This window comes from Zosterops lateralis (genome assembly GCF_965231275.1).
Source record: "Zosterops lateralis genome assembly, chromosome: 8".
Classification (NCBI taxonomy): Eukaryota; Metazoa; Chordata; class Aves; order Passeriformes; family Zosteropidae; genus Zosterops; species Zosterops lateralis.
The window spans coordinates 33,791,356-33,808,416 of NC_139768.1; the positions used below are offsets into that span (position 1 = coordinate 33,791,356).

A 17,061-nucleotide genomic window follows, 5' to 3' on the forward strand; every position below is an offset into this window, starting at 1 on the left:
CTACCTTGCAGCTGAATGCTTCAAGATCTGAGCAGGAACTCACTACTGCTACTACAACCTTCCAAACCCAACACAGGAGGAGTACACCTAGCTGGGTCTTTAGTAACTGTTTTAACAGGTGTGCAATTAAAACATAAGTGGAACATTAACTGTCCCAATTAGCTCAGCTTCACTGCTGCAAAGCCTTTTAACAGGGAACTGGAGTTTATATTACTTATATTACTTCTATTACTGAGAGAACCAGCAAGAATCCCTCAGTGCTCTGTAGTTCATTTTCCTTCTGTGCCGTTTCAGCTCCAGTACACTAAGCATCTCATGAAAACATTGTGCATGGACACATTTCATCTCAAGGACAATGTTGGCAATAAGAACAAATGGTTGTAAATACCATGAATTAGTTTAGGTTGAAAGTTGCAAAGAATTTCCTAACTGTGAGAGCACTGGAGTCAGAATAGCCTGCAAGGCAGGGAGGGAAAGGACACAGGACAGTGGAAAGCTCACTGGTTTTTAGATGAAATTCAATAAATTTCTTAAAGGGCAAGGTGACAGATGGATTGCAGCAGTCAGAGGCTGTGCTGGGTTCCTTGGGCAGTCCCCAGCAGGCCTTTCCCTGGGTACAAGGGAACTACATCCCTTACTCTGTCACTTTGTTATGACGGTGCTAAAACACTGCCTGGAATTCTCTGGAAAAATAACTGATTCATAGTTTGTGAACAGATGAATAGTTGAGTATGGCACAGCTGTAGCCAGGTGGAGCCAATTTCCTGTTGTAGTGGCAGCATCATGAAAAGAGCAAGACTTCAGTGGATCAGTCTCACTAACAAGCACCACTCGTGTTTCTTCTTTGAGATCATTAAATACTGGTAGCTTCCCCCTGCGACTCTTCCATTGCCCACGGCCTTTGCCCCCCTCTGTGAAGGGCCAAGGCAAGTGGATGTATTTTAGGAAATATATTTAGGCTTCCACTTTTCCCTTCACTTTCTAAGGAAAGCACACTTCTATGTTCACTTTAGTCTGGTAGTGTTTTCCTCCTTGAGTAGTTTAGACTTGAGACATCAACAAAGGTAGGTCAGGAAGGATAATTATGATTTGCGTATACAAATGATAATTACACACTGCAAATTTGCATGTGACCTTTGGTAAACATTTTAAAAAGCCACGTGGATTGATTTCACAAACACACATTTTTTAGGATATCAAGATATGCTGCATTATGCTTAATTTTAAATAAGGCTTTAATTAAGCTGCTTGAAAGCCTACCATTTAGAAAGGCATTAGACTTTCTTGCCAACCAGGGCTCATTTTCATAAGGGTTATTCCAGCTCATGGGAAGATAATTACTGTTCATGGTGTCTCTGCATTCCCAGTTCACAAGGACTACCATGAGGTTTTTCAGCAACACTTTAATTCATCACAACAGAATTGTTAATATTTCACTTTAATACAAAATACATAATATTTTGAAATATTCTTGAATGAAAAATGAAAATGACCTTTAAATCTATACAGGGCAGTTCCTTTGGGCACTTTTAATGAAATAATTTATTAATTTCCTATATTCATCATGTGTACACAAATACTATGTAAATATTACAGCTGTACTCCATGACAAAACAAGCGTTATGCAGACATAGAATCATACAGAGAACTGACAAATGGGAAAAAATGGAAATTTAGTATTTTCTGTACAAAAAAATATGCCACTTTTTGATAATTTGTAAAAATGCATAACTTTTGGCATTTCAAAGAAAAACATTGTATAAAAATAAATATTCTATGTACAGTAACACACTGTCAGTCCAGGGTTAGAATCATCACTGCAAAAGAAAATATAAACAAGTGTTAGTGACAGCTCACAAGGGAAGGACCATGCCATGGGGGGAAGGACACTGTTAGGGAAGCTGGCTCTGGGTTTTCCAGAAGGAAAAGCAACGGTGATGGATTTCAGCAGGGGCCCGTTCCACCTCTCCAGGTGCCAAAGTGAGGGCGGGAGATTCATCCCGGGCTGACTCTGCCTCCACCCTCTTCCTCCCACTGTGGCTTTAACACCCACAGCAGGCACTGAAGGTGGGCCAGACCCCAGGAGTGCAGGGGCTTTCTGAGGGAATCCAGGTGGAAATCTCATCTTTGTGCAAGGATTAGAGAGTTTTGGGGCCAGGCAGCTCAAAGGCCATGGATTCAGTTCTCTCCTTTGTAGCCCTTAGAGCTGAACTGTGATATACAAATAAGGAGGAGTTTTGGTTGCCAGTTTTCTGGGATACAGTCCTGGAAATCCCATCCATGTATCCACACCTCTTTTGCCCTTAGTCAGATTCAGGGAAAAACATCAGCAGGAGCCATGGCACTGCCAACTCAGCACAGCAACATTTCCAAGATTACTTTACCTTATTCCAGCAGCCTTGAACTGGAAGGCCATCTTCCCCCTGTGAAAAAGATGGATGAAATAGCAGTTTAGGACACAGAAAGTAGTACAGAGATGGAGAAAGGAAGGCATGGGTTAACTGGTTAAACAGTTTGAACCAGGGCTGGAGGAATAGTCTGAGAGACATTCCTCATCCTTTGGATGACCCAGACTTCTGGCTGGCAGAACCAGCCTGAAGCAGGAGCTGGGGTGAAGGGGGGAAATGCCTGCAGGCTGTGCAAGAGAGTTATGTACCCGAGAACCACTCTCCCCTAAGAAAGGAGTCTATCCAGGCTTCCTTGAAGGAAGAAGAGAAGGAACACAGGAGGTCCAACTCAGCCAGATAAACACTGCCACAGGCTGGCAGTGGAAAGTGAGAGGTGGCTGCTCTGTGTCCTCAGGCTCTGTAACATGGAGCTTAAAAGGCAATCCCAGAGTCAGCACTAACCTCAGCCCCTGAGGAGGGTCTGGAAAGAGAATCTCCATTTCCTTTCTGCCCTGTCTGTTAAAGGGCTTGCTTTGTCATGTAAGACACTGTCCAGTTTTCCCCCCCTTGCCTCTGGGGAGATGCTGCTCCAGGGAAATTAGGAAGGCAAGCAGCTGAGCAGCCCCTCTGCTGCTTCAGGATGTCTCAGCTGATTCTCTGAAAAGGGACTTTTCAATAATATCAGTGGGATTTCTGTGAAAAGCCCCTGGCACTTCTGCAACCAGGATGTCTTGAGCTCCATGACTGGGAAACGCTTTTGTAAATGACTGCCATTCATTTCAACCCTGTGCAGCCCTCTTTGATGGGCTAGATATGACACCAGTGCTAAGGTGCTCTGGAGCAGCAGATAAAGTCAGGTGTAAGGAAATACATCTCTGACATGAGAAGTCAAATTCTTATGCTGTGTGCACATGGCAGATTCATGGTCTATCACTATTCCCCAGGAAACCCCCAAAAATACAAACAGAAAAGCAAATGCACAGTAATATATTGAGAAATGAACTATTTACTGGAGATGCACTTCCAGGAGGCTGATGAACTGAACTTTGCCGTGATGTTATAACAATATTGCTTTTCAAATGCATTTTTTGGATTTTGGTATCCTTGTGCTGTTTCCTCCCCTTCTCCCAAGTATGTGGAAATACAGAATTACAAGTTATTTACTGAGTAAATGGTGGTATTCCCATTGGTACACTGGTGGTGATAGGAGTGACTGGTATAGTGCATGGCAGGAGGAGATGGGAAGTTAGGTGTATGAAGGAAGGGGAGGCCAAGGAGTCACAGCTTAGGGATCAAAGGAAGACCAGGGTCACAAGGAAGTGTTTGTTGTGTGTGAATGTGCCGAGAACGGAAACATGACATGCTTATTAGTGCCAAGGATCTCCTTCCACATATCTCAGATGTGCAAAGAGTTAGTTCACAGCCTCCTAAGCTACACACATGGATGTGTCAGCTGGATGCTAAGCTTTTAACCTAGTTGGATCAAAAAACATGCTTATTCACGTTCCCAAGCTAGCTTGCATGCCAGAACACCATGTATAAAAAATAACAGCATCCATATTTAATCAGATTTTCTAGCAAGTTTCCCTTAATGAAAATACTTTTGAAAAGAAGTGTGAGTTCTAATATGGCCATGTGGGGTGAATCCTCACTGGAAGCAGTGACAAAACCAGAAAGGTTGTCTGCCAGGGCACTGGAAGCCTTGCACCTGTGAAATTAGGTGCCTTACTCAGCCAGAGGTTACTCCACAGAAACCTGGCTGTGATCACTGTGAGACGAAACACATGGCTCTGTGGTCTTCCTCCTTTGTGCACTGTTCTGGGAAGATACAGTTTCATCTGTGGGACTAGAAGAAGTTTCTACTATTCAGAATTTACAGAGCAGAAACTGAGACTTCACCAGTGGTCACTGCGCCCAAGAGGCAAGGGCAGTACACAAAAAAGGGAACACTGGAGGGAAAATTATGTTAGTTCTTCACAAAGCTCAAATAACAAAGACTTTTAATGGCAATTTCATGGTGCTTTTTTTTTCTTTTTTTCTTTTTTTCTTTTTTTCTTTTTCTTTTTTTTTTTTTCCCTCAAGAAACTAGGAAGACCCTTCAAATTAAATGTGGCTTTTTCCTTTGGGATGCATTTTCCCAGCTAGTTGAATCAACAATATCCCATCCCTTGTAGATGGCATCAAACATCCTTAAGTGAGCATAAAGCTTGGAAGCACCATCCTCAAGAAAAACCTTATTATGCCAAACAGGGCTGGATAGGCAGGGGAGTACAAGTTGCTTTTTATTATGGAGATGTTGAGACTGCCCCAAGGAGCAAAAATGTCACCTGAATGCCACATCTCCAGAAAAGTCAGAGAAAATAAATAAATTGGTGACCTTCACTGGGACACTAAGAAATCAGCTGCGGTTAAGTGTTTCTGAATACTTTTGTCCTACAACAGTTGGGCTAGATCAGGCACTAATGCAATAATCATTTCATCTTTTTATCATTTTTATCATTTTACTTGAATAGGATGGATATTGGGAAACGGGCAATTCTAAATTCAAGTTTTTTGGATGCTATGGGGTTACAATTTAGAATTCCGGGGAGAGTCATAAATAGGAACTATTCAGCAGGGAGATTAAGTGTCCCCATTAATATGTTTCACATAGGCTTACTAATGGGATAACTACTATTTTCAGTCATCTTCATGTATGGAGTGACTAAGGTCACGTGGAACCATGTCAGGCTGTGCTCAACACACTCAAGCACTTAAAAATAGAGTTAATGAAGGACACAAGCACTACAGCTCCTTGTGAGGAAGCCAAGCCAGTGCAGAGCTGGGTTTGCATACGTTGGTTTACTGGAAATTGTCAAAGTGAAGGCAAAGGAAGAAGTGAAGCAGTTGTAATAAAACCACATTCCAACTCTATTTTTTCTCATGCCACAAAGTACTGCTGACAGCAGCTGGGAATCAGAATGGAGGGAAGGGCCTGGGTCTGACAGCAGCAATGAGAGGAAAGGAGTATGGAGACAGGTAAGGAAGGAACTGCCAGGTGTTTCTATGGCATGCAGCTATTTGGGGACATCAGAAAATAGCACCAAGAGCCAAAAAGCAAATGAGCATGCAGGAAAGGGAAGGTACACCATACCAATGGGCATGGGGCATCCAGGCCGTCCAGCCCAGGTAACCCCGGCTCACCCTTCTCGCCTTTAAAACCTCGGAGACCCTGTTCATGAAATCAACCACTATCGTTATTTCAGTCAGCGCCAGCCAGCTCCATGAGCCAGGAGGAGAGACCAAGGCCCCTCTGGGAATGGCACAGGGCACTCAGCTGCACTCCCAGCACAGACCCCTATCTGCACAGTGAGCTGTGTCTGCATTATCAGCAGGAGCAGTTTCCTTCCTGATTTTCTGTCATCTGCGAGCCAGGAGATGCTTCTCTGAGTTAAAGCTTGAGAGGATGGGAATGGCGTTCCCTCCATTCCAAAATCATCCATTCCTTCAATCCTCACTAAGAAACCCAGCAGCTGGATTTCTAAAAGCACGATCCCCAAGTACTCCTGGAATTTGTGGCACTGCTAGCAGATTTTTGGCAGCATTTGCTGCAGCATATGAATTTAGATAAAAATGTACACATATTTCTATATTTATTCATTTGCCTAGATTTATAGCAAATCTGTTTTGACAGAAACACCTCCCATTTAAGATAACTGAGACTTGTTCTCCTTCTGGGTAGTGCAGCTTGAGTGCCCTGTGTGCTCTCAGGCCATCACATCAGCTGGCTGTTATTCCAAGGCAAGGAAACCAGCATTCCAGTTTTGCTGTCACATAGATTTGATCCCATTGAGCATCTCCAGAGAAGAGCCATGACCAGCAGCAAAGGAGACAGGGCTCTATCCACAGTGGAGAAAGCCCTGAGCTCCCAGCACATGGGACACCCCATGTACCCAAACTTTGTGAGGTGTGGAAGAGGAAGGAACATAACCATGGTCACTCAGCAGCTTGATCTCAGGATCAGCTGGTCCCACAGCTTTGCCACAGGCTGTGGTGGGAACCCAGCTGGGCCTTATCCAAATGTTGTACTTTTGCAAGGCCATTATTTATGTTATGATTTCCTTCTGTCTCCCCCATCAACACATCTTAAAACAATACATTTGATGAAACAGGACATACCAACGGACAGGGTGCATCTAATCCAGGTGCTCCTTGGTCTCCCTTATCCCCTTTAGACCCTCTAGAGCCTTTCTTGCCCCTCTCCCCCTGTAAATAATAGTTTAGGCCAAGAAAAAAAGAATACACAAAAGCTTTAGGATCATCCATTTCAAACAAATGTCAGCGATAGTTTAAAAAAGGATAAACATTTAGGAAACATTTAAAAATAAATCTCCCTCTGAGATGTTAAGTGAAGATCAATGGATGGAGCTGCTGAGCTGTAACTGAGCTGCATAAACACTGTGGCTGCAGTCCCACACTGACAGACTGCGAGGGCTCAGCATCAAAGGGATCATCACACCACTTCTCAGGGCTTCCCATACATAGAGAGGGGTACCTTGGAGAACTGGCTGATCCCAGACACACAGCAGTGTGCCACCTTATCTCAATCTCCAGCTGGCTGGGAAGGTCTCTCTGCCACTGGAGCTCTGGGATAGCACTGAGATGCTTTTTTTACCCCTCTGAATACCCATTCTTAAAGAAAGTCTCACTCAGGGAACTGTCTGCCAGGGAATGAAGTATTCAGCTCTGAGTCTGCACAGTCTGGCTGTCTTTTGGGATGCTCTGAGTAGTGCTCTCCCAAAAAACCTGTTAGACCAGAGAGTAGTCCTAGGCAGCACAGCCACAGGGGCAGCAACTGGCAGCATAAGGCAGGGCATAGTGTGGTATTTGTCAGTTACAGCCACACCAAATCCTTCTGTATAGCAGGAAAATCTCAAAGCTGCTGAGCATGAAACAGGGAAGGGGCTGCTGCACAGGGAACTGAACTTAGGGTCCTCATGGGGAGTGTTAAAGGAATTAAGGGATAAAATCAGACAGCACAGGCTGCTGCTTCTTCTTCTTAAAAAAAAAAAAAAAAAAAAAAAAAAAAAAAAAAAAAAAAAAAAGTGTTAAACCCAAAGCTGGCAAGAGAAATGGATGGGAAAGGAGAGGCAATGAGGAGAAGTCACCCAGAACCAAGCACTGGAATGGAAAGGATAATCCAGGAAAAATGCAGCATGGATTGCTCTGGAGGAAGGAACCAGGAAGAAAGGTGGAAGAGGAGGAAGGGATAAAGCAGACAAAGGAGCGAGGAAGATGCACAAACATGACCTGTAGGAGCAAGGAAGATGCACAAACACACACAACTCACCCTTCCCCCCCAGAATTAAAATAACAGCAGGACAAGTTCAGGGTTCAGACTTTTTCAGCTGGATTACACAAAATGCTGCCTGTTCCCAATGCCATTAGTGCCACAACTCCAGGAACAGCTAGGATGATCTGCTCCACGCAGAGAGCATTTCTGGGATTTAAAAACCATAGAGAAAAAGAGAGGATCTTGGCAAACTGGAACTTCAGAGTAAGGGGAAATCCCTGTACAAAAGCTCAGTGGCAAAAGGGGTATTTTCTAGGGTCCCCTGAGATATTGCACTTGCCCGTTTACACTCCTGAGTTTCCATGGCCAACCATGGGCTGCAGTGAGGCAGAGTTCACGCGTGCTTCAAGGGGCCAGCAAAACTCCCCCCTCATGCTTTCCAGCTCATCCTCTACAAGGAGCTGCAATTTCTCCCAGTTTTCACTTGCTTTTATGCCAGAGCTCAGAGAAATCCCATCTAAAGAAAGATCCTTCTTTTAACTAAGTTCAAAAACCAACTGAAAAAGTATAGGAATTAAAAACTACATTTTTTTAGAAGCCACACAAGCAAAACAAAAGTGAAGAGAAAGTCAAGAAGCAAAGCCAGAAATGCAATGATTAAAAAAGGGGAGAACTTTGGTGCTTCCATGAAATTTGAACCTTCCTCCCCTAGTTTAAGATGCCAGTTGGCTAGTGCTGTCCAAAACTGCCCCTTCTGGCAGAGTAAGGTCAGAAATCCATTGCAGATAGAACACTCACTATATATCAAAAGCAAATGCATATAATGAAATCATCACATGGGCACATGCACTATAAAAAAAATTACACCTCCAGATAAATTTAGGTGATGCCAGAGTCTTATGAATAAAAGGTGTGACTACATACACTTGTACCGTATTGAACTGCTTTACATTTATACAATTGTAAAATTGCAGACTCAAATCCAAAAGTAATTTATACTTCTAAATATAAATTATATCCAACCATAGCTCTTAAATATTTTTATCAAAAAAAAATCAGATTCAAAGCCTTAACAGGCAAGAAAACCTGATGAAAAAGAAGGAGCTTCTCAACATGCACTTTTTAGCAACACGCACTTTTTAGCAACGTTTATCTTTCAATGGCACAGGTGGTACGATGGGAAAGCTGCCATTCCTGGTACTGGGTTTGACCCAGCTCTTCACCATCACATCCATTCAGGACAATGCCTGAGGAGACTTCAGGCCAGATTCTTAAGGACAGGCAAACTTAATTTATCTTTTCAAAATTTCCATCTTTCAAATTCTCTGCAGGATTGTTTGCTACAAGACAACCTTCTTTTTCATTCAGGGACAATTCAGAAGTACCAAATTAAGATTTGCTGGCTGCACCTCAGCTAATCCTCCCAGGAATCCTCCCACACATCAGTAACTAGATAAGCAGGATTTCCTAAAGCACACCATGTTGGCCTAACTCAAGTCCTGTGTTTCAGTTAGAACAGAGGTGTGACCACAATGAACACATCAGAAAATCCCTCTGAGTGTCTTCAGAGAGATGTAGCACAATGTTCCAGGTGATGGAACAAGCTATGGGTATCTTTTCTAAAACAAAGGTGTGTAAAGTTGCTTGGATGAAGGTCTGGCACACAAACACATGCTGGCTGCAACAGCTGCTCAGGAGATTACTGGGCTGTCACTGTGTACAGGTGTTAGCAATTAAACACAAGGAGCTTTTCTGATAACTTACCCGGACTCCCTTGTCACCAGGTAGACCTTGTAAACCCTGAAATGCATCAACACAGAAGAAATATTTGAAAACAAGCAGATTTCACCATATTCCCACTAAAAAGAGGAATGTGTGCTCAGCATTTGGGGTTGGTTTTTTTTTGGTTTTTTTTTTCCATTTGTACCAATGGCTATGTCAAAAATAAACAAAAGTTTTCCAGCAGGCAACCTCCTCTTCACCTCCATCAGACCATGCAGGCAGAAACACCACTACTACCTACACTATGGACTCCTCAAATAAGAAACAAATTAGTTATGACAATGCAAACTTTTTTGTTTTGTGTTAAACAACAAAGCTGCTCCATGAGTGCATTAGACCACAGCACCAACACTGCCCCATTTTGCAAAAAAGCAATCCCAGACAGTGGAATTAACGTCACTGAGGGCAGCTTTTGTCCCTGCAATGACAAGACAGGGCTCTCAGGCAGGAGGCAGGCGCCCAGGCTGTGAAAGGTAAAGGGAGCTGCTCAAAAGCAGCATTTTGGACTAAGAAATGCACCTTGGGAGTCTCACACAGCATCTTTGGGTAGTTCAAGGACCAAGGTGAATTAACATTTCCTTTCAGCCTCACCCACATCACTCTGAGGCTGCTCTGAAGCTACTCAGCTTTTTATGTCACTCTCATGGTGAACAAAATCTTGTAACTTGACTTATGTGTAATCCAGCTGTGACTGCAAACATTGTGTTACAGCAGCATCTTTAGCTGTCAACCACAGCAAGGAAACAGGCTCTGGAGATAAATCCCTAGGATTCCCATACTTACAGGAAGCCCTGCTGGCCCCATTGGTCCTGCAACTCCGGGATCTCCTTTACTGCCCTAAAATGGACACAAAAGAGTAGAAACTGTTCACCTTCCTATTCAGTACAAACAGGCAGCAGAGCACCATAGAAGAAAAAGCAAAGAATGCATTTTAAAGCACCTGAAAACCCCTAAGGATGAGATACTCAAGCACCAAAGAAGCCCAACTCACGGTATTTTATGCACAAGGAGAGGGCAATTCCAGCTCTGGAAAAGCTTAGAGCTCCTCTATCCCTCAGAGCTGTTGTACCTTCAGAGAAGGTGCAGTTCTGAAGCAAACTCACCCTTTCTCCTTTTGGTCCTGCTGGTCCTGAAACCCCAATTGGTCCTGGAATACCCTGCAGTTGTAGAAAGGAAAACACATCAGGACTCTTTTATTCCAGGGCCTCCTTAAAGCCAGGAGACACTGCTGCTCCTTTAGGAAAAGCACAGCTTGGAAAAATAGGCTGGTGGTGGAAGGCACCTAGCATCACTACAGCTTTCAGTGTTGGTGGAGATGGATTTGAAGTGGTTGGTAAGGAAATTTGAAGAACACGGGAACTGCTATGTTAGATCACACCAGCCCACTGTACAGAGCCTCATTTTTAATTCTGAAGCTCTCATGACAATTATTTCAGCAGGCATTTCTACCAGCTCCACAAACAGGAATCCTTTCTTGATAGTTTATACCAGACATGGCTGAAAGCTGTAGCAGAATAAAGGCCATTTACACTCATGATAAGCAATTCGCTTTTCTTTTTGCTTATTTCCTTCTTTTCTTTACCCCCTCCCAGGGTCAGCATAGTTGAGCTATATGGGAAGCGCTGGGTCAGTGGTTCATGCAAGCTGACAGACCCCAAGCTGCAGCACTGAATGCAGATGTGTGCAGGCACAGATGTGAGCTAGGAGGGGTATCCTCTAGTTCCTCTGCTCCCTTTTAGCCCTTCCTGTCACTTCACCAGGCTCCCAGTCATGCTGACAGGAAAGCCCAGTGTTTTTCTCCCACCAGCGCACCAAACTTCCTTGCTGGTGCTCCTGAGACTCGCTTGGCCTCTGGGAAATTAATCAAAGCAATCTTTAATGTTGGCAACATGGTGGTTCAGTAATAGTCCCTCCACAAACAGGATTCCAGCATCTCCAACTCAGACTCTTTGAACCACACAGGTATGGGTCTACAATTCCCTCAAGGAGCTTCAATAAAGGGACACTTTTGAGCCACATTACCTGACTCCTAGGAAGAGCTCAGGACCAAGCTTCCCAAATGGGAGAGTCTTTTTCTAAGAGCCTTAAAGCAAAGGGCCTTGCACTTTTTAATGTCAGTCTGCAATCCTCAGTCACTAAAGTAACCCCCTCTGATGCAAGCAAGATGGCTCATGCGGATGAGGAGAGCTTTTCAGAGAAGTCAAGAGCTGCAGAATACAAGTGGAGGAGTAGCTCATGCAGCACACAACTTGAGCATGGTGAAGGAAGAGAGAAAAAACAGGCTCTCTTTATTCGTGCAATTGTGGAAATCTCAATGGCCTTCACTTATGCATCATTTAGTGCCATGGAATACATTGAAATCTCCCCTGCACATCTATAAAATTGTACCTACAGTTTCCCCAAGCAAGTGACTGTATAAGCTGCCATTCAGATTCTCTTCAGAAGTCAGAGCAGCTGAAATTATTCTCAGCTACACTGAGAAGGAGAAATTGCTTTTTGTTTTTGAATAACCAAATGGATTGTACATGGGTGATCTGTGATTTCCCAAGAGGGATTAAAAATATTTGGCTGTTATTTAACAGCTGTTCTCCAAGAATAGCAAGAATAGCAGAGTAGTTTGCAGAAGGAGGTTGGCATTACTTAGAATCATAGAATGGTTTGGGGTCGGCAGGGCCCTTAAAGATCACCTCATTCCAACCCCCTGCAATGGGCAGAGACACCTTCCATTATCCCATTTTGCTCCAAGCCTTGTCCAATCTGGCCTTGAACACTGCCACAGCTTCTCTGGGCAACCTGTGCCAGTGCCTCACAGTAAATCACTTTTTCCTAATATCAAATCTAAACCTATTCAATCTTTCACTTTGAAGCCAGTCCCCCTTGTCCCTGTGACTACAGTTCCTGATGATGAGTCCCACTCCTGTCTCATGGAGAACAACATGTTGGAAACCCCTCAGGATAGAGAGGACAGGAGAACAAAGCATCATGGAACCATGCAGAGGTTTCATTCCTCTTGTTACTGAGACAGAGTGGAACAAGTAGGCTGTGACCCCAGGATCCAGACTCGTAGCACCAGAGAAGACAGGTGTGTGACATCACTCCTCATTTTAAATTTAACCCCCTCCCAAGCCTGCTTTGGTAAAAATAAGATTATCTCTGGTGTAAACAAGACTCGTGCAGAAGACACAAAATGAGTCACAATACTGGGGAGGACGAATGTGGGGTAACAGAGAAATGGAACTCACCGGTGGTCCAGGCCTGCCGTCTAAACCTGAAGCACCCTGAACAGGTGGGGAGGGTTCACAAAAACAAGGCAGAGGAGAGGGGAGGAGGGTGAGGGGAAAGGAGGGGAGGGGAGAGGTGAGTAAAGCAATGACTTGACACAAACATACACTTGCAATTAACAAAAATTAAGATCTTACAGACAGGTCATGGCACTTACAAGCAAACCAACAAAAACACAGAAACATTGAATACATATAATGTTGACCTGCAACTTTCAGATCCTCTTAAGAGTACCAATTTCCCTCTCTCAATGCCACCAGGAAAACTCCTGAGGAAGCAGCTGTTGTGTGACAGGTGATGAAAAGGACAATGTGACAGTGGAGCTGGAATCTGTACTGCCTTTGTGGCAGGCTGGGCAACACAGGTGAGACACAAGGCTCAGAGGCTGCTGGTCACCAAGGCATTTACAGACAGTGCAGAACCATCAGCTGTTCAAGAAACCCAGGCTATCAAGAAACCCAGGGCTTGTGGTGCCCACTAGGACAGCTGCAGGCTTGCTCCACTCCTCATGCAGTTGTTTGGGGGCTTACGAAACAGGTGGCTCATCCTCCTGTGTCACCAGTGCAAATTTACACCAGACTGAGATCAAGTGGCCCTTTGCTGTCTGCTCAGCTCTTGCCCTGAATTTCCTCATCCATAAGACCTAACAGTGGTTCTGCACAAGGCCCATCAAGCCCAGTGGCTTGTCTAAGAGACAGTGGTTGGGAGGGGAAGCTGTGGTAGGAAATAAGTACCAAATACTGAGCTTTCCTCCACTTGAGCATTATAAACTCTGCATCCTGTCAGCCATGGAAAAGCCCAAGGCTACCACAGACAATCAGGACTGGAATTCCAGCATGATGTCAAGCCCCAAGTCAGATAAAATGGCAGCAGATCCAGCTGCAGAATTTTACAGTCTGAAATATTTCAGAACTTGCTTGGCACTGCATTTAGTTTGAAAGGCTGAAGATACACTGGATCAGGCACGAAAAAGGTTATGAAGAGAGTTCAGTGGCTCTGAAGGATACGAGTTCCACAGTACTGGATCTTATGAGCTGTGGCCTGGTTGGCCAGCTGATGTTGCTGATCCAAACAAAATATTCCTAAGAGGATCCTTCTGAGACAGACTTCCCACCTCCACAGCTCAGGAAGAGTGATGGGAAAAGCCAAGGGACCTTTGAACCCATGGGGCTCACTGCTGTAGTAGAAGCATAGCAGTGCTCCTAGCAAATTCCCTGCCACAAAGATGAGTCGTTGGGATAATTGCTACAGCAAATTCTGCTTGGACTGTCACAGCGACCTCCTTCCCCTATCGGGATATCCCACAGGCTTGAGAGAATAACCATTCACACAGAAAACTTCCATTTGCATTTCTCAGGAGACTGGGTTCTGACTTCTCACTGCTTCACTGAGGCACAATCCCTTGCCTTTGAGCCTTCCAAAAGCACCCTTTTCTCCCCACTGGCTCTGCCTGGAGCCCCAGGAAATGCACTCATGTTGGGCTCATTTGAGCACCTGGAGTTAGAGGGGATTCATTCAAGCTCTAGAAAGGAACTACTGTTCAGCACAACTAAAGGAAGAAAACATTTTACAAACAAAGACACACAGATTTCAGCCAAAGTCAGGGACAAGGGATCTGGGTGGTCAAACACAGGACAAAGCCACACAGTACATGAGAGACACTCCACAGTGCTCATTTCAGGCAGAACATTTGGAGAAGGGGGAAGGTCCACTGTGCCACCAGTGCTTTTTGTGATGAGAGAACTTGGGGGCTGGTGGAACAATTGGGTGGGACAAAGCTACCACCAACTCATCATCAGCTTTTTATCTAAAGCTCCTGCAACTTCTCTATAATACATTGTGCCCCAATTCCTCTCGCTAAGCCAAGCCGTGCTCTAACTCCAGCCTAATGGGACCGAATTCACACACAGCAGGGACACGCTGGGTCAGAGGGAGCACTGATTCTATGGCAGAAGGGACAGGAATGTTTCAGCTATCAAAGAAGCCGGTTGCATTAAAAACCACCATGCTTTGTACAAAGCTTAGCCCAGGAAACAAATAGCTGGGGAAGGCGTTTCCCTTTCCACATCTCTGACTTATGTTTCTGGCCTCGCCCTGAAGTGCAGAGAACCCCCAGGAAAGCTACTGCTTGTTTTTCCCAGTCCTGCCAGAAGCAGGAGGAAATAAAGTGGTCACTGATCTGTTCAACAGATCTAGAAGTTGAAGGCTCAGTACAGAAATTGAAGCTTTGGGTTTAAAAAGCAAAGGCACTGTTATTTATAGACCATCTCTTTCTCTGACTTTACATACCAAATCCCCACGTGCGTCTCCTATTGAGGGATCTTTTTACAGCTGATATTAAGTTTGGCTCGCAAAGTGCTGCTTGCTTCCTGGATACTTACGGGTAATCCCAGTGGCCCTCTGTCTCCTTTTTCACCTTGGGCACCCTTCTCTCCTTTCACTCCATCAATCCCTGCTTCCCCCTAAAGGAAGGATGAGCAGAAAATAAACCCACTGTAACAGCACTTATATAACAAATATTCCTGCCTCCAGAAAGCGCCGGATAGCAGTGGGAACACCAGAGACAGCAGAGTAATGCTTTAGCCCAATTCTCAGCCTAATTTGAAGAAAACCACTGTCATTCAAATTACCCCAGTGTGAGCACCTGTTTTAACTCAGGGGCAATAAGAGAAGACTCAGACCCTGTGGGTAAAAATGTTCAGAGGAGAACTGAGCCCACTGCAGTGCTGCTCTCCCTGCTGTTGTTGCTGTATATATATTTATGCATAAATAACCAAAAGTTATCTGATACGGTGGGTTTACATTTTAAGATGTGGATCCATACAAGTGAATGACAGGTGTCTACAAGTCTTGAAGAAAAATCATACAGAAATGATGTTTGGAAAGACTTTTGTAAATGCTAAGGCAACAGTTTCAACATTTCAGAAAAAAAAAAATCAGCATTCTTTGCCCAGTTGTATTTTTAAAATTCTGAATTATAAATTATAAACCGATATTAAACAAAATACTCCTTTTTCTTAAATTCAAAATGTAACCCAAAACTTTTCCTCCTCGTTCATGTTCATAAGGGTATTTAAAACACAGCCATCCCTTTTAGCCCCCAAACAATGCTGGTGGCCAAATACTAAGGATAATCAGAAGAATGAGACACTTTTCCCATTTTCCAATCTTTGCCCAGAACATCACTAGAAAGATGCAGCTCTCATCGAACATTTCCACTCTGCTATTTTTCATGTAGGAGCTGTTTTACAGCAGGCAAACCCATGGTGCAGCCTGAGCACTTAGATGGAGGTTAGAAAGATTCTCACCACCAAGGACAGTGAAGTTCTTGGGTGCTTTACAGCAGAATGTACAAGGTAATTTTAAGATAATTTTTAGCTAGAGCTCAGTTCCTCAGGACTATGTGGCAGACTATTCATCCCACTGTACAGATCTCCACCCCCCCCAGACAAAGATTTCAATTGTGTTCTCATGGGCAGAATTCCATGGACGAATGAATTCCCACTTCTCTGGGTGAAAACTGGAGGGAGTGACCATTTTTCTAGGCCCTAAAATGAGAGCTGCTAATCCATTTCCTTCAAGAAAATATCCAGAAGGATTTATCCTCTTACCAAGATGGAAGAGAAGTACCACCTGAACACTAGGAAGTTGTTACTAAAGGGAATTCTAGCACCTGGGACAACTTTTGTTACATTTCAGTATGTAATATTTTGTACTCTTACCTTAGGTCCAGGAACACCCTGAAGACCCTGTATTTGGGATGAGAGACAAGATATAAGTAATGTTTCAGGAAGGGCTTAAAACTCCAGGTATCTCAGTTAAGCATGCAGGTTTCTCTTTCTGGGGCATGAACCCTGAGCCCAGAGGGCTCTTTATTTGTGTAATGGGCACTTCGTGTACTGTTCTCATCTCTGACCAAGAGCCTCATGCCAAGCACACCCTGGCAGGGTGCCAGGTGTGCTATTAAGACAATTTCTGCAGTTGATCCCTTTAATCCCATCCATCCCATCTCACTACTGTCTTCCCTTTCATCTCAGACTAACAGCCTTCTTTCTTTGCCCTCCCAGCCCACAGTAGGTCTGACCTACCCTGGGGGTGGGTTTGGAAGTGATACTAAGCATGTTCCCATTTCAACACTGCAGTGGTTCTGGCTGTCTTCACAGAGAATCCTCCCCAGCCACTGCCTGCTCTAATCCCATTCCCAGTGCCTTGATCCTCAGGTGAATCACTCAAACTTACTGGAGGTCCTGGAGGGCCTTGGGGTCCAGGGGGCCCAGATATCTGGAAAGCAATGCAAGAGAAGTCACCATCAATGTGCTGCCCTCGGGGGCAAAGTGG

At 44.3% G+C, this 17,061-nt stretch overlaps 1 protein-coding gene across 21 annotated transcripts in view; it reads right to left on the reverse strand.

Moving 5' to 3' along the window:
- Positions 1 to 1,415: 1,415 nt before the first annotated feature.
- Positions 1,416 to 17,061, reverse strand: part of COL13A1 (collagen type XIII alpha 1 chain) — a 52,946-nt gene continuing 37,300 nt past the window's right edge. For 11 of the 21 annotated variants that reach the window (XM_083866651.1, XM_083866648.1, XM_083866645.1 and 8 more), the window contains 8 exons: positions 16,963 to 17,004; positions 16,446 to 16,472; positions 15,105 to 15,185; positions 12,684 to 12,719; positions 10,545 to 10,598; positions 10,225 to 10,278; positions 9,424 to 9,459; positions 5,417 to 5,598 (listed from right to left, as the gene is read on the reverse strand). In XM_083866651.1, coding sequence (XP_083722777.1) covers positions 5,431 to 5,598; positions 9,424 to 9,459; positions 10,225 to 10,278; positions 10,545 to 10,598; positions 12,684 to 12,719; positions 15,105 to 15,185; positions 16,446 to 16,472; positions 16,963 to 17,004 — 498 coding nt within the window. In that variant the 3' untranslated portion in view covers positions 5,417 to 5,430. Of the gene's footprint in view, positions 1,818 to 2,384; positions 2,424 to 5,416; positions 5,599 to 6,545; positions 6,633 to 9,423; positions 9,460 to 10,224; positions 10,279 to 10,544; positions 10,599 to 12,683; positions 12,720 to 15,104; positions 15,186 to 16,445; positions 16,473 to 16,962; positions 17,005 to 17,061 lie in introns of those variants that run through there. The other 10 variants (XM_083866653.1, XM_083866650.1, XM_083866642.1 and 7 more) reach the window with 6 other exon arrangements.